Source organism: Erpetoichthys calabaricus, chromosome 12, assembly GCF_900747795.2.
Source record: "Erpetoichthys calabaricus chromosome 12, fErpCal1.3, whole genome shotgun sequence".
NCBI classification, from domain to species: Eukaryota; Metazoa; Chordata; class Cladistia; order Polypteriformes; family Polypteridae; genus Erpetoichthys; species Erpetoichthys calabaricus.
Genome location: NC_041405.2, coordinates 38,484,096 through 38,511,294, shown reverse-complemented (window position 1 = coordinate 38,511,294; position 27,199 = coordinate 38,484,096). Strand labels below are relative to the sequence as shown.

The following is a 27,199-nucleotide window of genomic DNA, read 5'->3' as shown; positions in this document are numbered from 1 at the left end:
TTCCAGCCAGAACGCTTCGGAACTCTGGGTGGAAAATGCAGAAGTTGTTACTGATAGATGCGTAATATATATATATATATATATATATATATATATATATATATATATATATATATATAAAATCTTCATTTGGATCTTGATCTTTGTTTGTCCGCGAATGAATTAGAGGAAGAAGCACTAGATGGCAGTAGAGAGACAGCTAAAACATACTTCAAAAACACAAACATTCAAACTAAACAAATTGTTGTGCTTTAAATTAACTAATCTTTATATATAATCTTCATTTGGATCTTGATCTTTGTTTGTCTTTGGTTGTTACTTTTCTTTACAAACACTGTCGATACCACTCTTTGTGTTTAGATCTGGCGTCGACACCTGCTTCGTTGTCGAGACTGTGGCTTTTTCTGTTTCTATCGACCGTCGTTGGCAGCACTTCGTCCAAATCGAATGTTCACCCACTTCTTGGAGTTGGCAGTCAGAGTATATAAGTCGGACACATTTCTGTGATTTTCCATTAGTCAGCATTTGGAGTTCAAGAAAGAAGCATTGGTTCTTCATTACTCTTTGGGTTGCCACAAAGCAACCTGCGAGATTGAAGAAAGGTTGAGAAGAGATCGTGAGAGGAAACGACAGCGTCGTGAAAATGAGACGGACTGTGAAAGGAGAGAAGTAGAAATGCTCCTCCACCACCACATAATTACTATTTGGACAGTGATTCCGAGTAGGCCGTTCCTATCAAATCAATGTCCAAGGGTTTTGTTTTGTAATTTTGTTTCCCTTATAAAAAATCATAATGCTGTGCGACGACGGGCCCAGTTCACGACTGGCAGCCGCGTTTAAACAGGGAGCCCTTCACAGACAACTTTAACACGCGCAACGTAGTTGGGCGCACATGGCTAGTATATATATATATATATATATATATATATATATATATATATATATATATATATATATATTAGGCCTGGGAAAGTTGATACATTAATTTTTGCAATTAATGTGGCTTATTTAACGAGTTAAAAAGTATTGTCTCAAACACCTCAAGCAGTGCTTTGGTCAAGGTGGAATTTTCATCTTCTTGATATATACATACTGACATAGGTGTAGGGCAGTGGGAGGAAAGGGGTGGGGTGGTGGGGGTTTACGGAAGTCCTGGGACAATGCTAGAGCAAAGCTGTGAAGATGAAAAAATTATGCTCATTTTTATTTTCATTTCATGTTTCTATATGAAGATCAATTCAGTGTCTTATCACACAAGTGCTAAATAAGCTATATTTCAGTGGCACTAAAAACAGGTACTTCTGTATTTAACTCGCCGGTGTAGCTTACTGTGCTTGTTGCCCTACTATTATGACCAAATTCTATGAAAAGGAAGTGTAATGATTATCCTTACCCATTATTTCAGTTTGCAGTATCTTCGTTAATTTAGGCAAAGCACACAACATACTCATCCAAATAATGCATGATATCAGTTTTTAAGTGAGGTAACACCACAGAGATCTTTTTTTACTATGCCAGGAGCAAAGTTGTAGGTAGATCAGTGTTTTCCAATTATTTCTCGTTGGTGGTACACTTTTTATAACCCAAAAATCCCAAGGCACACTCTGATTCTACTAACCATGTGCTAAACTGTCTGAAGGGGTGGGACAGGCGGGTGACAAAAAAGCAGCTCGGAGGTTGGTGTTTGCAGACACAGCACTTGTTTAGAATATCATTTTCAGTCGTTGATTGTGATGAACAATTGAGGATAGTATTTGTGGAGTTTTAATACAAGTTCTAATGTATGCCCATTTAAGAGATGCATATTCTTTCAATTAAATCCGTTTTTATCAGTTTTTTACTTTGACACATACGTGTTTCATATGCTATCCCAATTTGATAATTAATACATTGGTCTCATTTTCTTATTGACTTCTTTTTCAACTTGCCTTTTAGGAAGGCATTCAAATTCAGGTTATACTTGCTCAAGTAGTATTTTCTTAAAAGGTTATGTTTAAGGTCATTGTTTCAGTTTGAACTATCCCATTCATTTTTTTTGTGTCGATTCTACATTAATTTTGTGATTCAGTGTGTATTTACTTTATGATTTATGTATTAATTTTATAAGTAAATGTTTTTAATGTTACATGTGATTAATCGTTATCAATTACAAAGATGTATGTGATTAATTAGTTAATTATTTTTAATCGATTTCCAGCCCTAATAAACTGTATATATATGTGTGTGAGTGTGTGTGTGTAAATATACATATCTGTATATAAATATATATATGGTAAAAGGGGTATCTGACAGCTTCTAAAACCACAGTAATGTAATTGCCCCAATATTGTTTATGACGCCCCAGACCAAATGACTCCTGGTGCACCAGTGTAATTTCAGGATCCATATTACTAACCGAGAATGGTAAACCGGATGGACGCAGGGACATCCGGCCATGGGCCGTAGCCGCAAAAGACGTACTGCGCAAGCGCCCCCACAAAACCCCCCTTCCAAGCAACGGAAACCGGATGCAAAGCAACGTAAAATAAGAAATGAGGCGCCCATAGCACACAGAAAAAAGGAGTCAGACGCGAAACGGAACACACACAAAGAAGAGAATTGAGACCCACGACACACAAATGAGGCAACGCCCCCTAGCACAAAAAAAAAAAAAAGAAGTCAGACGCGAGCGCCACACAAACCCATTGGACACAAAACGGGACAGACTACAGACATAGCACACGAAACATACACAAAAAGCAGGATTCGGACCCACGACCACACTAACATAAATAAGAAATGAGACATAAAGCACCATTACTAAACGAACCGTCCGTATTAAATATACGTCATCCGCAAAAGACATACTGCGCAAGCGCCCCCACAAAACCCCCCTTCCAAGCAACGGAAACCGGATGCAAAGCAACGTAAAATAAGAAATGAGGCGCCCATAGCACACAGAAAAAAGGAGTCAGACGCGAAACGGAACACACACAAAGAAGAGAATTGAGACCCATGACACACAAATGAGGCAACGCCCCCTAGCACAAAAAAAAAAAAAGAAGTCAGACGCGAGCGCCACACAAACCCATTGGACACAAAATGGGACAGACTACGGACATAGCACACGAAACATACACAAAAAGCAGGATTCGGACCCACGACCACACTAACATAAATAAGAAATGAGACACAAAGCACCATTACTAAACGAACCGTCCGTATTAAATATACGTCATCTGAACACATTCAAATTATGCAGCATAGGTCGATCTCATTACACTGATGCACTATTAACCGTTCAACCACAGAAAAGGCTCCATATTAACAGTGAGTGCGATCCTCCTTATTACTTATCCATATTTAGACACCTGCTAAACGATTGCGCCACTTAGCTGACAACGCGTTCAATAATGAGTCCACTATTCATGAAAATTCATTGGGATTAATGAATGTCATTTGCAATCATTGTCATTCACTTAACTTCCCTGAAGAAACAACTGGCAATACAAGTAATGAATTTACACGTTATTGTCAAAAGGGTCAAATTTGACTGCCTCCTTTACATTCATATCCTGAATATCTACAGAAGCTTCTAACTGACGAAGTACCTGAAAGTAAAAACTTTATGAACTGCATTACATCCTACAATAGTTCATTTGCTTTTGCATCTAATGGCATCCACTCACTTACTCAACACCATTGATAAACTTCTACAAACGTGGATGATTAATTATATTCCCTTTGGAGGAAAGGTACTTTTATTAGGAGGAGATTTTAGACAGTGCTTAGCTATTATGTCACATGTCATGCGCTCCGCTATTCTTCAGTCCACCTTAAAATACGCAGACAATTGGCATTGCTTTCAAAAGAGTTACGGAGATATTTGGAACAACAATCTCATTACACCAAATACCCCTTTTAACACAACGAACTATATTCTGTCCAAAAATATTAATGTTGATCACATTAATAACCAGGTCATTTCATTACTTCCTGGAGTGGCACAGCTCAGACCCACGACTACACTAACATAAATAAGAAATGAGACACAAAGCCCCATTACTGAACGAACTGTCCGTATTAAATATACATCATCTGAACACATTCATATTATACAGCATACATCGATCTCATTACACTGATGCACTATTAACCGTTCAACCACAAAAAAGGCTCCATATTAACAGTGAGTACGATCCTCCTTATTACTTATCCATATTTCTAACGCTGAAGAACAAACAAGTCATGAATTCACGCTCACGGGTACAAAACGATACGGCTCGAGTGACAGGACCAAACACACGAACCCGCATGAAAAAAAAAATACATGTCGGACGACTAACCGACATACAAAAACGGGCAAGGCTCAATACAAACAATTAACGCCGTAAACTGCAACGGGCTTCTCACACAGCACAGGCAAATCGATTACAGCTCCAGAATAGCACGTCCCAAATCCTGCACATACAACGACGCGCCTCTCAAACGGCACAGACAAAACATACACGTCAAAGACATCAACAACAGACACCTGCTAAACGATTGCGCCAGTTAGCTCACAACGCGTTCAATAATGAGTCCACTATTCATGAAAATTCATTGGGGTTAATGGATGTCATTTGCAATCATTGTCATTCACTTAACTTCCCTAAACAAACAACTGGCAATACAAGTAATGAATTTACACGTTATTGTCAGAAGGGTCAAATTTGACTGCCTCCTTTACATTCATATCCTGCATATCTACAGAAGCTTCTAACTAACGCAGTACCTGAAAGTAAAAACTTTATGAACTGCATTAGATCCTACAATAGTTCATTTGCTTTTGCATCTAATGGCATCCAGTCACTTACTCAACACCATTCATAAACTTCTACAAACGTTGATGAATAATAATATTCCCTTTGGAAGAAAGGTACTTTTATTAGGAGGAGATTTTACACAGTGCTTAGCTATTGTTCCACATGCCATGCGCTCGGCTATTCTTCAGTCCACCTTAAAATACACAGACAATTAGCATTGCTTTCAAAAGAGTTACGGAGATATTTGGAACAACAATCTCATTACACCAAATACCCCTTTTAACACAACTAACTATATTATGTCCAAAAAATATTAATGTTGATCACATTAATAACCAGGTCATTTCATTACTTCCTGGAGTGGCACAGCTCTTTCTAAGCTCTGACAAAGTTGACTCTGATGACGACAATGACCATCTTAATTTCCCCTTAGAATATTTGAACACTATTAACTCAGCCGGATTACCACAAAACAATCTTAGCCTTAAAAATGGAACAATAATCATGCTATTAAGAAACCTTAACACTAAACAGGGTTTATGCAATGGTACACGTTTAGTCGTCAGCACCATGCCACACAATGTTATTAAAGCAAAACTTCTTACAGAATCACATGCTAACAATACTGTTCTAATTCCTACAATTACCTTGCAACTTCTGACCTGGAATTACCTTTTACACTTAAACGGCGACAGTTCCCCATTAGACCTGCCTTGACCATAACCATCAACAAATCACAAGGACAAACCATAGACAAAGTTAGCATCTACCTCTCTGAGCCAGTTTTTGGACATGGACAACTTTATTTGCTTCCTATATGCGTCATCTACACCTTCACACTATGCTATATCTCATTCATACATCACACTCTTTGTAAATTCACAACATCAGGGGTTGGCGAGCGAAGCGAGCAGGGGGCAGAGCCCCCTAGTTATATGAGAAGAGCCTGAGGGTCCCTCATGCCACTGAGAGCTTGTATCTAATATGTGCCTGCCCAGCATGATGGACAATTGACTGAAGAGGAGTCAGGAATTCAGGAATGCAGAGACACTTGGGGCAGCTAGGAAGAGTACTGCTAGGGCAAAATCAGGAGTTCTCTAGCTTATTCCTGGCTCTGAAAGTGGTAGGTGGGCTTCCCCAGAAAGAGTAAAAGCGAACAATTTAAAATAACCCTCGACTGTACGCCAGTTGAATTTATAGTCAAGAGGAGAGTGGACAAGTGTTCAGATGGCAGAAAGAAGTCCAAAGAAGGAAGAAAGGTAGGAGTAGCCAGTGGAAGATATGAAAATATTGTTAATTTTCTGTTGTGTTTTGTACCTTTAGCGCAAAAGCCTTGTATCCTCTTGTGTCAGTAAAGTTTCTCAGAATACACCAATTCCCATAAGACTATATCAGAGTGCAATAGATGCTGATGTATCGTCAGTCAGTCAATCATTTTACAACCTGCTATATCCTAACACAGGGTCACGGGGGTCTGATGAAGCCAATCCCTGCCAGCACAGGGCACAAGGCAGGAACAAACCCCGGGCAGTGCACCAGCCCACCACAGGGCACACAAACACAGCCACACACCAAACACACACTAGAGACAATTTAGGATCACCAATGCACCTAATCTGCATGTCTTTGGACTGTGGGAGGAAACCGGAGCACCCAGAGGAAACCCACGCAGACACGAGGAGAACATGCAAACTCCACGCAGGGAGGACCCGGGAAGCGAACCTGGGTCTCCTTACTGCGAGGCAGCAGCGCTACCACTGCGCCACCATGCCGCCCATGATGTATTGTCTGTTTATCTGTTATAAAACAACCATCTGTTTTGAAAGTATAATGAAGAAATGTTAGCCGTTCCTTACATAATAAGCTGGTTTACAGCCACTAATATTAAATTACTATAGATAACCTTCCTTGTACTTCTCCTGACTTACGTCTTTCTACTTAACACAGGTCAACATGCAGAGGATATTTTTGGAGAGCTGTTTAATGAAGCGAACAGCTTTTACATGCGAATGAACAATCTTCAAGAAAGAGTTGACCTCTTAGCTGTCAAAGTCACTCAGCTAGATTCAACAGTAGAAGAAGGTAAATCAATAAATATTTTTAGTATTTGGTAGTATAATTTTCACATACTTTGTGATTATTTGCTTGTCTTAGTTGAGGGCCTTTAATTACATTATAACAACCGTGAGGAATAAGCAATATACATTAGAAATTTTTGGAAAGAATTAAAAAAAAAAAACATGTATTATGTACTCCATCAATGTTTAACATATACAGTACAACCATATACAGATACTACCATTTGTAGTATTTGACTGGAAATGACCAGAAAAGTGAGTCTGTATGTAAAGAATGATAAGGCATGTCTTGCGTTAGCTATTAATAAAAAATATAAGAAATTAAAAAAAGAAAATAAATGCACATGACTATTAGTGAGAAGTTCTTAATAATGAACTTTGGTCTTATTATAGACTGAGGTGACGATATACAGTATGTTAGCAGTTTTAAAGTGCTCTCATGATTAATGCAATGATCTAGGCTATTGGCCACAATTAAAGGTACCCACATTTTTAAATAAGACTTTGTTACTAATTTTTTTTTATTTCTAGTAAACTCCAACAAAATACTCTCCTCAGATAAATATTATTATTTTTGCAGAAACAAATATACCATCCTGTATAAGAGATTTATGCATTTTATTGCCAGTTTAGTCTGAAAAAATGCACACAACTACAAAAAATACAAAAATTTAGGAAAAATGTTAAGTTTACAGCCTCTTACAAAAGCGGCCACAATAGATATTTGTGACCCCCTCACTTTGTGATACTGGTGTAAAGAATCATAGAAAACCAGAGCCTATTCTGACACTGTCAAGAATCAGATCTTGATAGAATCCATCACCTGGGTCATTCATGAACACAACCAAACTTATTCACACTGGGCAAGATTAAATTAAGGGATCAAACTCATCATAATAATAACTACATTACCTTGTTGCCAAGGAAGCTGTATTGTTTGAGTAGCAAAAAATAACACGTACATCATCAATGTTGTGGTATTTGCATATATTTTGTATACATTGTTCAATAACAGGGTGGTAGTAATGCCTTACATTAGGGTTGGGCAAATTGCTTTGATGACAAGCTGAATTATCAATAATGTCCCAAACAGTGGGCTGTATAAAATCTAGATGTACCTACTGTATCAACCCAATAAGCCTAGCACATTTGTTGATGAAAAACATTACCATTAAAAAATAGTTGCTGTTAGGAATGCGAATAACGTTAAAGTAAAGTGATTTCACTATGACATTATTCTGGTCAAGGACATGATACTGTACGCTCTGAACTCAAATCATTGGTATGTTTTTTACACTAGATGTCACAGCAACTAATGCATTATGAATATAAATAAAGTTTATATCTTTTAGTAGGCTTTGATACTTGCTTTCAGTCATTTTCATTAATTAAAGGCCTGCTTGCAAGTGTATAAAATAATGACACCTTGCACACAGCAGGGCTCACAAAGCCTTAGAAACAAATCCTGAGTAATTAAGAGTCAGTAGGTATCAAACAAAGAAACTTTGGTAAACTTCAGCTTGAATTCCTAATTGCACTGGAGTTTAATTACTTCCTGCTGCGGGGGGTTGAAGTATTGTCCATATTAACAGCAAAAAATTTTGGTGCATACAGTCCTGAAAGTGAAATTTATATTCACGGTGAAGGATGGCGACATCCAAACATCCATGTGAAAAATGTTCTTTACAATTATGGAATTGAAAAAGTTTTGCCTGTTGCAGCTGACTGAGATTATTATAAAGTTTGAAGAATGGAGGAAAAGATAAATTAAGAAAAGGCAAATTCAAAAATTGAACCTATACTAAAAGTGAAATGGGCTCATCTTGAAAGATGTAACTACTCTCCTCTTCTGACATGGCCATGAAGCGTTTGAAAAACATACAAATCACCCAAAGACACGGTCGGAATGCCATTGGCAGTAAACGCATTTTATTTCTCATCTCACCAAACACAAGTACAAGAATAGTTCATTGTGTTTCATCCACTAACAGAAAACCTTTCTCCTTAAAATTTGCTTTGTTCACATTTATAAACAATGCACTTTATACTGATGTGAGCTCAAACCTGGAGTCACACCCAAAGTTCTGTTTTCAGGAGTGTCACTATCAACTAAATCCATCACTGATCAAATCAGCCATGTGCAAATTCATATTCTTTAAAAATGTACACATCAAATAAAGACAAGCAAGGAGCTAAACACATTCATGCTTATCCTCCTACATAGCAGTGGTGCACGCTATCCCTATTTATATGGTAAAAGTTTGGTTTGTTTTGTTATTTTTTGGATAACACTGCGTGACGGCTTACTATGCTTATACTAGCCAACTGTGGCATCATCTTTTTCGGACCACATGTCTTCTATATTTGATATTTCTGCGAGTAGCCTGCAAGCCCCCTTGAGCCGGTTGGAGTTTGCCCATCTCTGGCTTCAATGCATATTTATGAAACTTCTGACTAAATTAATATCATATTGCATTTTTCCCACATCAGATAACTTGAACTAATTTATTTACAAAACAGAGCAAAGTGACTATGGAGCAAAGTAACTTTAAACAGAAAACTATAAACACACACTGGTAATAATGGTAAAGAAAAAATAATATAGATTACAGCTGCTGTAAGTAGATATATCATAAGATTCAATTCCCAAATCCAAATGGCTTCATAACTTTGCATTTAATCCAGGTAACAAGATCTCCTGTATTTAATAGGGGCTGGGATGTTAAGATAATCATAAACATTACATTGATAATTTTATGTTCATTGGTCTGTTGGCCAGTACATCAAACTGTGTCAATTTATGAAAGGCATATTTTACATAATTTATTCTTGACTCTTGCTTCACAATCCTTGTTATCCGTGCAAATATGAAATCTTATTTTCAACATACTTGAAATCATGTTTGAAAAATGAGTGTTTTTATTTTTTAAATAGAAAAAAAATAGATAGGAGTAGCAGGAACTACCAGTGACATCAAGTCCCATAAAATGTTCCATCTCCATTCTACTACTTCTAGATTTATTTCTTGTATTCCTTTTTTTGACGATTAACCTTTTTGCATCATCAATTTTCAGTTTCACTTCAAGATATTAACATGCGCAAAGCTTTTAAGAGCTCCACCATTCAAGACCAGCAAGTGGTATCCAGGAACTCTATTCCAAATCCTGTAATGGAGATGTATCAACGTTGTGACAAACCACCTCCACTAAATATTCTGACCCCATACAGGTAAGCCAACTCCCCATTAGCTGAATGTCTTTCTCATCGTGATTTAAAAAAAAATGAACATGAAAATATATATATGTATTTAATGGATATTAATTGAAGAGTATAATATTATGTAATTAAATACAATCATTACATTGTATCTTAAGTTGGCAACACTAATACTGTATGTTAATGACTTGCTGTAAAGTTGTGACTGTGATACAGTGTCTCACAACTTCAGGAATCAAGTTCGAGGCTTGGCCTGTTTACTGTCCTTGTGTCTGTATGGAGTTTGTCTAGTAAATCAAATGGTCAGTGATAGTTCAGATTTGGTCAAACATCCTGAGTCTATATATGTGTCCTATCTTGACTGGGGTCTCAGCCAGAGTATGAACCTGCATGGCAGTAATGCTTGTGACTGTGCATATTGTGGCACATCCAATTATGTCATCAATGAGCAACATAGCAAATAGTAAAACTGAAAATACAAATAAGAAATTAATTCAAAATAGAAAACTGAAATGGAGGTTTTAGAAATACATATATCCAAAATAGTGAAATTCTGAGAAGACCCATCTCCTAGATGTTGTTTCTGACCATAACTACTCAATAAGCAAAACAAAAAAGGGAAAAGTAGAACCAGATCATTTATTATAGTGCAGCACAACTATGCAGAAACCATTCAAATCACCACCCTACTAGTATGACAATGTCCTGGCTAAACTGTCCACTACAGAACGGTCATTATGGTCCCCTAATCATCCCGATCTCTGATTGGCTAACTGTCTCTCACCCCTTTACCACCTAACAGTTAATCTATGGTGAATGTACTGGTGCAAAATGGCTATCGTCACATCTTCCGGGTGGATGCTACATATTAGTGGTGGTTGAAGTGACTCCCCACTCACTGTGTAAAGTCCTTTGAGTATCTTGAAAAGTGCTATATAAATGTAATGAATTATTATTATTAAATAATAATTTAATTTACCATTAGCCACATGATAAATAGCCCAGGACATTGTTCAAACAAATAAAAGTCTTACAGCTCATTAAAGACATTTTAAAATGATTTTTGTGTATTTTGTATTTGTTTATTTGTGTATTTATATGGGGTTTCTTTTGTTGTTTAGTTTGCTTGAAGGTGACACATTCATTCCAGGGATTAGTGATGGTCATGGTGGAGTGGATAGATGTGTAACATCAAGGTAGACATTTTCCATGAGTAGGTGCTCATGGAATGTTTCCTAACAGTTCATGCACACTAAAAATTGAAAGAAAATCACCCAAAGCAGCAAAACAAAATTTGGTTATGTATGCCTGCAGCAAATTGGGTGCTCATATAGATGATTGTTTTACTTCTGAGATAGAATTTATGGCATACTTTTTACAGATTTGTTTCTAAATTGTTCTTATGTAAGGTTAATATAGATTTGATTAACATAGCATACAGAATTAGCGTCCTCCAATTGTTGAAATTTTAGTAAAAGTCTAGTTCAATATACAGCATGAAGTCAGTTATTTAAAGATCACATAAAAAGACCTTACTTTTCTTTAACAGAGACGACAAGAAAGACGGACTGAAATTTTACACTGATCCTTCTTATTTCTTCAACTTGTGGAAGGAAAAAATGCTACAGGCTACTGAGGATAAGAGAAAAGAAAAACGGAGACAAAAGGTATTGCTACTGCACATTTTTTGCTTTTTGGAAGAAAATCGACCCCCATAATTATTTTTTTGCTGATTAGTGATAACATCGTTGTGTCATTTTTTTAGAGTAGAATACTTCTATCAAATGATGATATACAAACACATCAGTCCACACTGTATAAGGGAAATATGAAGCAAAGACCACAAAAATTCAGTTCTTTGCTCTACAATTTTCCAATAGTTTTAACTATAATAAACACAATAAAGTAATTATAGTTAACCTAGGTTTTTGAGGTTAATGACTCTTGACATCTGTTTTGGAACAAAAGTATGAATATAATGACTCATAAGTGAACCTTGAAATAATTGTACCTAGAGGAATTTGGGTATGTAATATACAAAAAAATGTGAAAATGGCAATTATCCTTTGCCTTGCTATTTAATAAACTTGCCCCTTGATTAGGGCTGCTTCCTTACATATTCTGTTTGAGGACTTATACATTATTTTTTGCCATTCTTTTATTATTCGATTCTATTTTTTAAAAACTAATGATATTTTTTCACCTCATTAATTGCCATTCTTTGTTGAGATTTGAACACTGGCTGTTGAACAACGGCAGTTGCTAGTCACATGATCATTGCCAATGCAGCACAAATATCCACAGTATAAAGAATGGTGGAGCCGTAGTACTGGCCTCCTCTTGTGAACTTCAACTGTTGATTAGAGAAGTGAGAGACATTTTGGAATTATTTTAACATTTACATTATTTTTCAATATAATTGTGACTTCGTGATTTCAACTTTGACTGTTATTTTGACTTTTCTGTTACACACATTCATCTCCTTACCCTTTAACATCAACTATTACCTTGTGTGCTCTTGTGTCTGGTCTCTATCTTGGTCATGGCATTTCCTGTCTTGTTCATAGCTCTGCAGGATAGGTCACGGACCCCTGTAACATGCAAACTGGATTAAGTGAGTTTAAAATAAACTGACCAACTTAGTAAGATATTAATTTTGTTTATTTTTTGCTATTGATAATTATACTTAGTTTATATAAATAAATTGGAGCAACAGCTATTAGATCCATAAGTTAGGTTCAGTTGACTTTTTGTCTGCTAGTAAAATTGGAATGCCATTGTCAGACTCCCCTCCAAAGTTTGGTATTCTGAGGCATCCTTAATTACCATCCTGCCAACTCTTCCTGTCAAATTCTGAATCCAGAACAGCTGTTTAGTTGATTTTTTTTTTCCTGTGTAAGGGGCCAGGACTCTTATGCATCTTGTCAGCTATCTGTTCTGCTGAGAAGGAGAAGCTTGCAGAATAATTAGAAAAGGACCAGGAGATTAGAAGGAATGAATCATTTGTCAGTAAACAATACAATATAATACAATACAACCTATTTTTGTATGGTGCTCCTCACTGGATGCAGACACAGAGTGTTGTGAACAATACTCAGTTAAAACACAATTAGATTATACTGATTACTAAATACAGAACTGGTACACATATAAATGCAGATTTGTTAAAACACACAAAGATCAAGGTAGATGCTGATTAAATATAAAGGGAAACCAACAATATCTGTCCATTAATTAATTAATTAACTATGGCCAGTTGATAAGAAGCACAGATCTTCTTCAAAAAGCTGTAATAACTAAAATAGCAAAGACCAATACAAAACTCAAACTTGTCAACACCAAACATGCAACATACTGATTCCATAAAGTGATTTCTGAATAGCTGAAATTGTGATACACTTTTCCCACAAATTTAAAAAATCTTTGAAATCAGAACTTTTGCATCAGCATTGTAAATCCTGCTCATGCTGTGACATCAAATTGCCAAAGATATGACTGCTGATGTTGGCTGGGATTGGCTCCAGCAGACCCCCGTGACCCTGTGTTCGGATTCAGCGGGTTGGATAATGGATGGATGGATGGATGTTCTGCCAAGAAAGTTAATGTCAGCTATAAATTTAGATAGATAGATAGATAGATAGATAGATAGATAGATAGATAGATAGATAGATAGATAGATAGATAGATAGATAGATAGATAGATAGATAGATAGATAGATAGATAGATAGATAGATAGATAGATAGATAGATAGATAGATAGATAGATAGATAGATAGATAGATAGATACTTTATTAATCCCAGGGGGAAATTCACATACTCCAGCAGCAGCATACTGATACAAAAAACAATATTAAATTAAAGATTGATAACAATGCAGGTAAAAACAGACAACAACTTTGTATAATGGAATTGAAGAGTCGCATACTCTGGGGGAGGAACGATCTTCTCAGTCTGTCAGTGGAGCAGGAAAATTAAAAGAACCAGGCAATAAAGATGAAAATTGTAGTCATTAATACTTAAACCCAGAAAAACAAAATAAACCATTATGGCAAAGCCCAATATCTAATGCCGTAATCTTAACCCAAAAACATGCCAAAAACTGATTCTGAATACATTTTTGATCTAATAGGCTCCACAAAGATTTGCGATAATATCTTTAATGTTGGACACCCACGACAGCACCAGTTTAAATAGGGTCACTGCAATGACATCATATGTAACTGCTTGAAGCCATTGTCGATATCAAATAAGCTCAAAACACTCTAAATAGTAACAAGTGCAAAACACAAACGAACAAAAAAAACACCAAAAAAGACAAATAGACTGGGTGCCCCCATCCAAAATAATAAACCTTGGAAAACCATGTAATTTGAGTATTTCTTGGATAAAACACTGGCTGATTCCTTGGAGGTGTGTAATTTTTTAAGCAAGAAAAAATGAAAACTTTTAAGAAAGTTGTCCACGATGACTAGTGTGATAAACCCCTCGGAAGCAAGCAGATCAGTAACTATTGGGGGAGCAAAATGGGTTGAAGCAAACACAAGAAAAATCCTTGAGGGGCTCTGGAAAAGTGTCACAGAAACATAGTCTTTAATGTCATTTAGCATGCCATGCCACCAAAAATAACGCTTAGGAAGCTCAGTCATTTGCATGACATCAGGATGCTCAAAGAATGAGAGTCCCTAGCCAAGTTCTTAAAAGTAACTTATCCATTCATTCATCCCTCCATTTATTTTATTACTTATCCTGACCCAGGTTGTAGGTATCTCAGTCTAAATAAAGAGGCCCAGATGATGATTTATTTTTACCTTTGGATACAGTTGTGAAGTTAGATTTTTAAAGCAATTGCAGGTTATATAGTCTAACAGCACAGAACACAAGATGTTCTATTGAACATCTCCTTAACAATAACTTGGACAACTAATGGACAATAAGTTTCAAAGGACTGCATGCGTATTTCTCAAAGTTTTCTTGTGATCTCCATTGACTATGCATTAAATGCTGAATAATCCTTGGGTCTAGATGCTTGATCTCTTATTTTATGAGACAGCTGTCTTGCTAGCCCTATTTCTGTTTGTTTTTGAAGGCTTGCTAACAACTAACAAAAATATATAAACTCAACAGAGGCACTGCCCTAGTTGTGATTTGAGCTCAAAACTCTACAGCCATAAAAATACATCTGGGCCTCTATAAAAATTAATAAGAAACAATAGTTTACAAACAAAAAATTTGCATTTTCAACTAATCCAGGATTTGTCAATTTCACTTTAATAATGATTTTTAGGTGGTTCCCTACTAAATGGAGGATCAAACACACTACAGTGTATTAGTATAGTTTATGCAGTTGGCAACACAAAATACTGTATATATTTCACTGTGGTGTTATTAATTTAAATTAATATTATTATTTATAATAGCAAGGGCAATAATCATCAGTTATTAATTTTGTGGAAATTGTGCACCCTTACTGCATATTGTATAACCTCAGAATCACTAAATTGGGAATACAGAATGTTAGATTTTGATTAAAAGTACTTAGTAAAAGTCCTCTGCTGGAAAATAAAAAGAAAATACTTTGATATTTTGTCTCTGAGAACAACATTATTAAAATTTAAGAGTGAATCTCTCATCAACAGATTTACGGACTCATGAAGGGGTCAGAGGATTATTGTGAGCACAATTCAAACAGGAGGTGATTAAAGTAGTAAGAAGCCATGGTCAGAACAAGCAAGGGTCTGAAAAATGTGAAAGCCTAACAAAACTGAGAAACCGAAAACTGAATTTTCAAGACAAAATTGTACGTCGTAACCAGAAAATGCATTTTACGTGTAGTTGTCATGAATCGAGGAGTACCTCTTAAGGAAATCCCAGTGAGTCCTCTTAAGGTAGCTGGGGAGCAGGCCTTCAGAATGGGAAACTGGCCTATATAGATAAATCTCACAAAAACTATAACACATAGCACCACAAGAGGAAGGATCTGTCAACCTTTGGCTTGAAGCAAAAGAGGCAAATGAAGAATCTTTAAAAAATCTTAAAAATCTTTACAAAAATGCTCTGAAACAAATAAAACAAAGAAGACATTGTTGCCTGAAATAGGAAGCTTAGTAACAAACAAGTCCCAATACCAAATCCTAAAGAACTGTATGAAACACAAGGGACTGCACATTTACCCAGCCTTTATAGGACTAGGGGCAGTCTCTAAGCAGTGACAGGTAGTGATAGGCAATGACAGGCAAATTAAGAATTTTTTTTTATGCAGAAAGTGGTCAAACAAGGAAACAGGCAAAAAGAAATGCAGAAATTGCCTAAAATGAAAACCAAAAGCTAACAGGTCTGATCTATAAATCCAGTAACTAGTAAGCAAAGACAAAGCAAAAATCCAAAATAAACTAGAAAATCAGAATAGTACTCTTGCCAAATATATGCCAGGAAGAGGTAGGCACTGGCATCTTTTGTAGCATCAGGATGTGACATCATGATGATGCTTTGCTGCTGATTTCATGACCAGCAACCAAGATGTTTAACATGAGCCTTCACTTCTCCATGTAATGTGCTTTTTAATAAAACATAATAATCATCTAAAAAATGTTTATGTAATAAATTGCATTATTGTTTTCATTACATTTTTAAAAATTTTATAGTACTAGGGGGCTCTGCCCCCTGCTTGCTTCACTCACCAATCCCCAGGCAGGCGCTACACACTAGCCTCTTCACGGATCTGCCGCTCGCGTATGGGGAAGCGGGTGTACAATTTAAACAGATTGTTATTTTTGTGGGAATTGTTACATATGCATAATAGAACTAACTATTTTATATTACAGCAAGTAATTAGCCATAGTAAAAAAAAATAAAAACGTAATATATTTAAAGAAAATTATGTTCCACGTTGCGTTAATGGTATTTGTTGCATCATACGTTTTCGTTCTGTTTGGCTTTGAAATTAACACGCAAATACTTTTTAAACTTACATTTTTACTGTAAAACATCAGTAAAAACAATTTTTTGAATTAACTTTTCGTCAATATCGCATTGAATTTTGATTTCGGACTTACATCGTGACAACGCAATGTATAACTGCCCGTGAGTGAATGTCATTTCTTTCTCTCTAATAAATAAACCGACTTTTTCGAATGTTTGTCCCTGTGATTTGTTAATTGTCATAGCAAAAGCTATTCTAATGGGAAACTGTAAACGTTTTAATACGAATGGCATATCAAGATCTCCTTTGGTGTCTAATGTTATTCGTGGAAGATGTACTACATTAACTTTCTTGTTGCCTGTTAAAATTTTACATGTCAGAATTGTTTGAACAATTTTGAATACAACTAATCTTGTCCTATTGCATAACCATTCACTCAAACATAAATATGCAATAACATTACAATACAACCTTCTTTCAACAGTAATTCGGCAGGTATAAGACCGGACAGTGTTAACGGTTGTAGATATTCTACGGGATATTGTAAGTTGATGTTTTCATCTTCCGCACTGTTTCAGCATTGTCTATTGATACACATTTAACTAATTTGCCGTGTAAATGATCGACAATTTTCACGTTAATTCGTTTGACTTTATAGTTTCTTGGTGTTAGGATTGCCCGTGTGCTCATTTCTTCTGTTGATAACCCTTTGGGATGAAATTCTTCAATAAGATCTGAACATAATAAGTCCTCTTTTATTGGGAACTTAAAGTGAGGAAAACATAAAAATTTATAAGAGCTGAGAGTGCAGGAACTGTGTCTGATGAAAGCGTTCACACGAATGAGAGGTGAGAGAACCGTGGGCGTGGTTGAAAATGGTTGAGAGGAGGGTGGGACTTTCTTGGCAATAGTCTTGTCTCAAGATTTTCTTTTATAATAAGAGAGATATAAAGCAAGTAATCCAATTTACAGTATAACACAACGCAGACTTTTTCCATAATAATGAAAGCGAAAGTTTCCATCATCAGAGCATATAGGTTTCATAAGACACCAGCATGGAAGTGAAAAAGTAGGTGAAGAAATATCCAGAAAAGTCAACTTTGACAAGAAAATATACTGTGAAAGGATATTTAAATTCCATGGCATGGTGGTACAGGGGTTGTATTGATGTCATATAGATTCAGAATCGTGGGTTTGAATCCTGGTCTTGTCACTGTGAATGGGGTACCAATAAAATGCATCATACACACTGTCACAGGAGGCTAGGGGCCAGACCCAGTCGGGATGCCTAGAAGGACCGGGAGGCATTGTGCACGTCCCCCAGGCCACAAGGGGGCAACCGCCCTGGATATGGAGGAGACTATGGGGACCGAGCCAGGAGGTTCAAACCTAAAGGGACCTTGGCCACCGTCAGGGGGTGCCCCGAGCATCGTGGAGCCCAAGAAACCTGCACTTCCGCCACAACTGGGAAGGTGGAGGAAGGACTTTTCAGCAACGTCCCGGAGTGCTTCCTGGTGTGGCGGAAGTGGTGCCGGAGGAGCATCATCAGACATCTGGAGCACATCCGGGTGGAAATAAAAGGGGCCGCCTCACTCCAATCAGGGAGCTAGAGTCGGGAGTGGGAGCAGGACAAAGCTCCAGTGAGAAGAGGAAAGGCGGCCAAAAGAGAACATTGGGAGAGCCCCTGTTAAGGGTGATTGGTACGGGAGCACTGTGTGTTGTGGGGACTTTATTTATGAAAATAAATGTGTGTTTTATAAAGTGTTGGTGTCTGTCTGGTGGTGTTCGGACCCATGTCTCACAACACATATGGGTGGCCAATTTGAAGTTTTGTCTTTGGGAAATGTGTGGAAGACGGAAGTACCTGGAAAAACCTATACACACATAAAGCAGCATTTCTAACAACTGTGCCTGTGTAATTCAGAATGCTTTAATATTCCGGCCTACAGCATAGCCAGTGTAGTACAGTATAACTAGTATTTAGCCAATAAATAACACTTTGTGTAAACTTTTGAAAGGGGTATTCTCTTGATTCTGTAAACGAATGGGCGGTTGTATGATTTTTACACCATTATATTTATTGTACATCTTATAACCGTTTAGATTATAGCATTGATAATAACTTAATATAGGATATAGCGGGTTGGATAATGGATGGATGGATAATAACTTAATATTTTCTATTTTTGTTCACTGTATGTAACAAAATACAAAGTCTCACTGGATAATTTGACATCCATTAAAATTATACCTATTTACTCTGTTTAATAAACAGTTAAATTTTTTGTTTTTATGAAGTAAAGGCTACATACCTATTATAATTCCTAACTCTGATTTTCAGGTTATTGTTAATTTTAACATTATTTATTGATCATGATTAAGTAAAAGAGTATACAACACAATCAATTACCTTGTGACGTGGTCATTATAAATTGATGCATTTACCATCTGAGATCAGTGAACAGACTAAAAGTCTTTTTCTCATAAAGCAGTATTATTGTATCTCTAATCCCAAAATAGTTTTCTTAAAGATTTAGACACCATTTTGCTGCCACAGTAAGAATCCACTCATACAAAATGGAGATCTTTTCTCAAAAAATATGCTAAGGTGCTGTATTTTATTTAACATGACTTTTCTCCTTTTATTCTGAAAATCTCTGAATGTCTGCCATAGTCACATCATTTGACCAGGACACACTGTGGTACATTAAGTAAAAATTTAATTATCAACCCTTGATACTTAGCAATCATTTTCAATGAAAACTAATCATTCAACTTTCAATGTGCTTCATAGGAACAGAAACTTGTAGAAGACCCCACACGGGAAGTGAAGAAAGTGAGAAAAGCAAGAAATCGTCGTCAGGAGTGGAATATGATGGCATATGACAAAGAATTTCGTCCAGATAATCGTTTCTCTCCATCACCCTATCATGCTGTGTCTTCTGAAGGTTCTCTTTCTCCAGATAACAGGTATTTCAACAGTATATTCATTTTACTAGTAATAATACCCTATGCTGATTATTTAAGATTTTATTTACTTTTTTCACTGTTATGTGGAAAATGAGTTATACAGGGAGATTCACTCAAAAGAGGCCCCAAATACTCTGTATTCTGTAACTCCCGTTAGGATGAAGCAATCTGAACCAAAAAAATATGCTATATTCCTTGATGTATGTGTAATCGATTGCATTACATGTGATGCTGGAAGTGATTTCTGTTTTCTGCCAGACACATTTTGATGCAGTGCTCCATGTTCCTGAACGTATCAGCAAGCGTCTTGGGGGGAACAGCAGCAATTTCACGTTGGACGTTTTCCTTCAAATCTTCCATGGTGCGAGGCTAGTTCCGATAGACTTTTCCTTTGAACATACCCCAAAGGAAGAAGTCTGGTGGTGTCAGATCGGACAACCATGGTGGCCAAAGCCTCTTTAAAATTACCCTGTTGCTGAAGAACCACTCAGTTTCTGCCATGCTCCTTGCTGATTTGTGACACGTTGCTCCATCTTGCTGGAAGTAACCTCCGTTATCTTACGATCATCCAGTTGATTCTGACATTGCTTAAACGAATTGGTGACCCAATAGGTTCGCACTATGAAGACACGCTGCTCAATTCTGTACACCACCATCCTGATGAGAAGTCGAGTGACTGTGTGAAGGTGTATGGGTGGTATGCGCCCAAAAGTTGCAAACAGAGGTTAAACATTGCAACGGCTGTCCGGCACCTACCTCATCGTTCTGACGCAGTGGCATCCCGGCTTGTTTGAAGCTCCATATACTGGAAGAGCACATTTCATGTTGTTCCATTCAGATTGCTTTATCCTAGCAAGAGTGATTACAGAATATTCGGGTAGACAGGATGCAGAAAGCTCTTCTCACCATCAACAGATATCCAAATGTGAATGACTGTGAGAAATCATGAGAGAAGAAGAAATCCTCTTTTTCGGTTAGTGGCAAGGGTTGAGGATATCATTTCATATATTAATGTTGTAACACAGCGGATAAAATGAGGGGACATGGTATACCTAAGGTACAAAACAGCATATACACAAATTAGGTTCAAAATAAACAATAGGCTGCTTTTATGGTGAGGTGAACATAGCCATAGGGACCATGTCAGGAATTTGAGGTTCAAATAGTAACATGCTAACTGCATTAAGATACCTCTAAAATCTCATTAAATGGTGGCATTCTTTGAACCCTGAACTAATGTAAGATTACATGCCAGCTGACATTATATGTGCCTTTTCAGCTAATTGTTTGTACAGGGCTATAAAGTTGGCTGAGTGGAAAAATGCTCCGAAATGTTCACCTTCATTAGGTTTTGATTGCTCCCTTCATAAATGAGAGATACTCCAAACACATGTATATGTTATGCCCTTAGGTATTTTATCTTTGTCACTCACTGAAATATTAGCAATTCGGTAAACTTAAAAGAAAAAATAAAATATTTTTGTTTTACTCTTTAACTGGCCTGATTGTGACAGCGCATATGGTAGTATGTCAAAAGTGACTGCACTGAGAAACTTCTTTCTTTTTACCTCTAAGAAGGTCTAGAATGACTTTGGATATTAATGCAATATAGAAAGTGTTTAAGATTAACGGCAAATTTACAGTAGAATTAACCTGTTTATTTAATTCAGTTACATTTATTGGCATTACAGCTTATCTAACATCTTTAAATATCTTTATCCAATTCAGTCTCACAGGTGGCTGAAAACCTTTCCTGGCAGCAACTGGATAGGTCATCAGTTTATCTCAGAGCCCAGTCATACACACACCCACACTAACACTCTATTTGGACCAATTTAGAGTTAGCAATTAATCTAACACATACGAATATTCAAAAAAGATTCTCCTAGCAATTTTCCCTATCCTGTGCAATTTGTTGGTGTGACTGAAAGATGTCGTAGAGTATAGTATCCCAAAAAGAATTTATGCCCAGTGCCTCTGATAATGAGGTTTGTTACTCTCGCTGATTGTAAAACACTACTCAATCCCTAATTTGTTTTTGACGGCAAGCAAATTAATCTGCTTCCTGATTGTAGCCCATCGATGGCTCAAGTGAGATAAGCAGTTATATCTGTAATCTAGAGAGTATTTTGCCACAGAAAGAACTGAAACAGATTTTTACGTAATAGGATTGAGAGAAGAAACATCCAAACAACACAAAATCAAAGGCAAAATGTTGTCAAGCCTAAAAGCAATTCTAGAAATCAAATTCAAAAGCCATTTCTTTTGTATTCAACTTGACTCAAGCTTTTCATGCATATGGAAATGTGATTTACAATGATCCAAGACTTTTACAATTTTCAAGCTGCAGGAGCGTTTTGTAAACAATCACTGCTTCCATCTTCTTATCCCCATAACTTCTCTGCTTAGTCTATTGTTTATGATCTCCAGCTGGCCTTTGCTTTATGTCTCTCTGCCATTGTAAATGTCTTTTGTTGGATTTGTCAGCTTATATTTATGATCAGGATATTTCTTTGTAGTTAGTAGGTTTAGGCTTTTTCCTTTATTTTTGTGTTTCTTTTATCCCTGTTCCGATGTCCCTGTTGATCTCTTACAATATTACTAAAGGGCTGTAACATTTGGCTTCTTTCTCCTCTTGGGCATTGCATGTTGGCATTGCACCACTGCACAATACAGTGACCTCAGAGTGTCACAGTCAACAGCATTATTATGCCTGCTTCTGTTTTTTTCTTTATTAATCTGTGTTTTTAATATTGTTAAAATCCCTGTTCATTTCTGATTTGGACTCCAATTCTCCTGGTGATTCTCTGCTTTATACTTTCTGACTATAGCACCAGAATGGGACAGGGAAATACATTATACCTGCATCTGTTGATTTATAAGGTCTAACTTTGGAGAGCTTAAGAAAACATGGGAAATGAAATGCATCCAAAATAATCAATAGGCACACAGGCACTGGGACTACTTGCAACTCAACTTGTCTTGACCTCTGTCCAAATGCACTCATGATGATTGTAAGTGACACTATATTATGCATCAGCACACTTTTGTCCAATCCGTTGTAATTCATCTTCCAACAGGTGGATTCTCAGGACTCCTGAATCTGCCTCCCCTACCTCTCCACTGCATGCAGTCTCTCCTAACTCTGCCTAGCTCTGCAATTTCTCTTTATCCCGTACATCATTAAAATACTATAACATTAGAACAATCTAGATGAGATCAGGCCATTCAGTCCAACAAAGCTTGTCAGTCCTATCCACTTAATTCTTCTAAAAAAACGTCAAGTCTAGTTTTAAAAATACATAAAGTCCTATTGTCTACCATAGGAAGAGTGGTTAACTCTCCTATGAAGTCAGTTAGATGGATTGAAGAGCATGGTGAGTCATGATGTCGCTGGACAAGGGGTTTGTAGCGCTCCCGATATCTCTGCAAAAGGACGAAGGTCCAAGTCTTTAGAGTCCTGGTGCTTCCTGTCTTGCTATATGGTTGCGAGACATGGACGCTAACCAGTGACCTGAGATGAAGACTGGACTCCTTTGGTACTGTGTCTCTCTGGAAAATCCTTGGGTACCGTTGGTTTGACTTTGTGTCGAATGAGTGGTTGCTCATGGAGTTCTGAATGAGGCACATTACCTGCATTGTGAGGGAGCGCCAGTTACAGCACTACGGCCATGTGGCGCGCTTCCCCGAGGGTGACCCAGCTCATAAGATCCTCATTGTTGGGGACCCGAGTGGCTGGACCAGACCAAGGGGTCACCCACGTAACACCTGGCTGATCATTTAGGGTCATTTCTGGAGGGTGGGACTGGACCGCGTGTCTTTCTGGGGGGTTGCAAACCGGGATCCCGAGTTGTTTCATTGTGTAGTGGATGCAGCAATGCACTGTACCAGTGCATGCTCCCCAACTTGACTTGACTGTCTACCACACTACTTGGTAACTTATTCCTTATACCTGTGGTTCTCTATGAGAAGAAAAACTTCCAAATGTTTGTACAAAATTTAACCTTAACAAGTTTCCAACTGTGTCCCCGTGTTCATGATGAACTCATTTTAAAATATCAGTCTCATTCCAATGTACTAATTCCCTTCATAATTTTAAACACTTTAATCATGTCTCCTCATAATCTTCTTTTGCTTAAACTGAAAGGGCTCAGTTCTTTTAATCTTTCCTCATAATTCAACCCCTTTAGCCCTGGAATCAGCCTAGTTGCTCTTCTCTGGACTTTTTCTAGCACTTCTATGTCCTTTATGTAGTCTGGAGACCAAAACTGCACACAGAACTCTAGATGAAGCCTCACTCCAGTACATTATAAAGCTTGAGCATAACCTCCTTGGACTTGTGCTCTACACATCATGCTGTATAACCTACCATTTTGTTAGCCTTCTTAATGGCTTCTGAGCACTGTCTGGCAGTTGACAGTGTCAAATCCACTACGACTCCTAAGTTCTTCTAATAAGGTGTACTTTTGATTTTCAGACCTCCCATTGTGTATTCAAACCTAACATTTTTACTTTCTACATGTTATACTTTACATTTACTTACATTAAGTTTCATCTGTCACAAATATGCCCAATCCTGTAAGCTGCCAAGTCCCTCTGTAATGATTCATTGGATTCCATATTATGTGCCAATCCACCTAATTTGGTATCATCTGCAGTCATAACCAGCTTGTTATTTATATTCCTGTCCAAATCATATATATTGTCATACATGCACGTTGGAGGACTTACTCACAAGCCCAGCTGATGTATGTAGTAACCCACCAGGACAAGAGGGGGTGTTGTCTCTTTCTCTCCCCGCAGCACTGAGAAGCCATCAGAGGAAGCCACTTAACCCTGCCCCTTCTGGTACAGTAGCCATAAAACCTGGCCAGAGCAAAATGATACTCAACTAAATGCAATAGAACTTTACTTTTGTTCTTCTAAACCTTCTGCAGAAGGAATAACGCTTGCAAGCATCTTTTTTTTTTTGTTCTTTGCTTGATTTTACTGTCTCCAGACAATAAACAGGATGACCCGATTGGCATCCCATAATTTCCTCACACAATTTGCATGCTGTCATTACCACAATATATATTAAAAATACCAGCAGCCCTACCACTGACCCTTGTGCAACACCACACTTAACCTCTGCCAATTTTGATTCCTTGCATCCAAAACCCTCTGCTTCCTGTGTCTGAGCCAATTTTGCACCCACCAACAAACAACACCCTGAAATCCCACTTCTTTTAATTTGATGCTCAACCTCTCATGTGGCACTATCAAATGCTTTCTGAAAGTCAAGATAAATAATATAATTTGCTCCACTTTTATCATATCCTTTTGTTGCCACCTCATGGAATTCTAGCATGTTGATAAAACATGACCTCACTCTTCAGAACCCAATACTCCTGTTCATGTTATGTGTTGCTCAATCTTTTCCTTAAAAATTCTTTCCATTAATATTCCTGTGATACACGTGGCCTAATGTTACTTGGGTATTCCCAGTCACCCTTTTCATAAAACGAGATAATATTTTCCATTTTCCAGTCCTCTGGAATTTCTCCATTGTGCAGTGACTTCCTAAAAATATGCATCAGTACTGAGCAGTACATTTCCCTCTAAAATTTCTAAATCTCTCATTACCTCCTTAGTAGTTCCTTTTACCCCTGTGAGGTTATCTACTTCCTCAAATGTTAAGACCTTAGAAAAATGCAAATTTAGAGCATTTGCTATTTCACTGTCTGCATTTTTTATTCCCCTTTACTATTCCTGGTGTCCTTCACCTCCTCCTTGATTGTTCTTTTACTACTAAAATACTGAACAAATCTCTTTGGTTCATGCTTCACCATATCTGCCTGCCTTTAAGCATCCTAAATATTCTTCTTAATGATAGCCCCAATGTTCTCATACACCTTATGATTCACTTTGGAGTTATTAGTCTTATATCCCTTATACAGCTGTTTTTTTCCTTTGCAGCTTCTTTTTCAACTCTTTATTAACCCACTGCTAAGTTTTTTAAATTTCATACTAATTCCAAATTTAGGTATGTACCTGTCCTTCATTACATGCAAAACGTTTTTAAACCTGTTGCACTGCTTCTCGACTTTCTCCACACTTGAAAGCTTATCCCAGTCTATCCTTCCTAGATTTTGCCACATTTACTTAAAATTTGCCCTACCAATGTTGAGCTTAAAAGTTTTAGTCTTTTAATCTGTGCTCTTCCAAAACACTGACAACTGTATTATATCATGTTCACTTGACCCTAGTGGTTTAATCACTTCTACACCCTCAATTCTGTCTTGATTATTACAAAACACTAAATCCAGACAGGCTTCCCCCTGCTTTGGTGCTTTAAAATATTGTGTTTAAAAACAGTCGTTTCTTACTTCTAAAAACTCTTTTGCTCTGCTATTTGCAAGACTATTCCAGTTAATATTTGGGTAGTTAAAATCCCCCATGACTGTAATATCCCCCTGTAAACTTTATTATTACTGAAAAGTGTGTATTTAAATTATTGTCTACAATAGGTGGTCTATAATACGCTCCTAAAATAAGACCTCTTTCCCTAATGCTTTTCAGACAAAGCCACATGTCCTCACTAAGATGGAGCTTATCGTCAACTGAGATGACTTGCGTTTAAATTCTGTTTGACATAAACACCAACCCCATCTCATTTTCTGTTCTGTCATCCTTCCTATAAAATGTGTGCTCCTCTATGTTAGACTCATCCCCATCTTTGTTATTTAGACAGGTTTCTGTTATTAATACTGTACACTATCATAATTATGCTCCACTACATACAACTCCAACTCACTTGTTTTATTTTTGATACGTCTAGCATTAAGGCAAGCTATTTTTAATGTGCTACTAATTTTACTTTTGCGTTTAAATGTTGGGTTAGAATTTACATTACTATGCATTTTTATTTTTACACTATTGTTTGTTGCTTCATGTACAGCTCTAAACATGGCCTGTCCTAAACTTCCTGACCCGCATGCCCTAGTTTAAACAATCCTCGACTAACCTGCTCATACACCTCTCCAACACATTAGTGCCCCTCCGGTTCAGATATTACCTGTTGAGGTCAAACAGATTCCATCTGTTCCTTAAAGAGTCCCAGTGTTCCATATACCTACTGTATACTCTTCTACCCCACAAAACGTGGCAAGCACTTTGCACAGGCAAAATTACTTCCTTGTCAGTTCTTCTCCTTAGCTTGGCTGTGACAATGTGGGTTGGCTCCATGCT

At 37.1% G+C, this 27,199-nt stretch overlaps 2 protein-coding genes across 2 annotated transcripts in view; one reads left to right on the top strand and one right to left on the bottom strand.

Moving 5' to 3' along the window:
• LOC114662093 (monocarboxylate transporter 8-like) overlaps positions 1 to 27,199 on the bottom strand; it is a 1,225,996-nt gene that overhangs the window by 239,589 nt on the left and 959,208 nt on the right. The gene's annotated exons all lie outside the window — the stretch shown is intronic.
• Positions 1 to 27,199, top strand: part of LOC114663066 (actin-binding protein WASF3-like) — a 129,086-nt gene that overhangs the window by 51,406 nt on the left and 50,481 nt on the right. The window contains exons 3-6 of the mRNA XM_051934390.1: positions 6,732 to 6,866; positions 9,937 to 10,090; positions 11,628 to 11,745; positions 19,794 to 19,969. Of these exons, the coding sequence (XP_051790350.1) occupies positions 6,732 to 6,866; positions 9,937 to 10,090; positions 11,628 to 11,745; positions 19,794 to 19,969 (583 nt within the window). The remainder of the gene's footprint in view (positions 1 to 6,731; positions 6,867 to 9,936; positions 10,091 to 11,627; positions 11,746 to 19,793; positions 19,970 to 27,199) is intronic.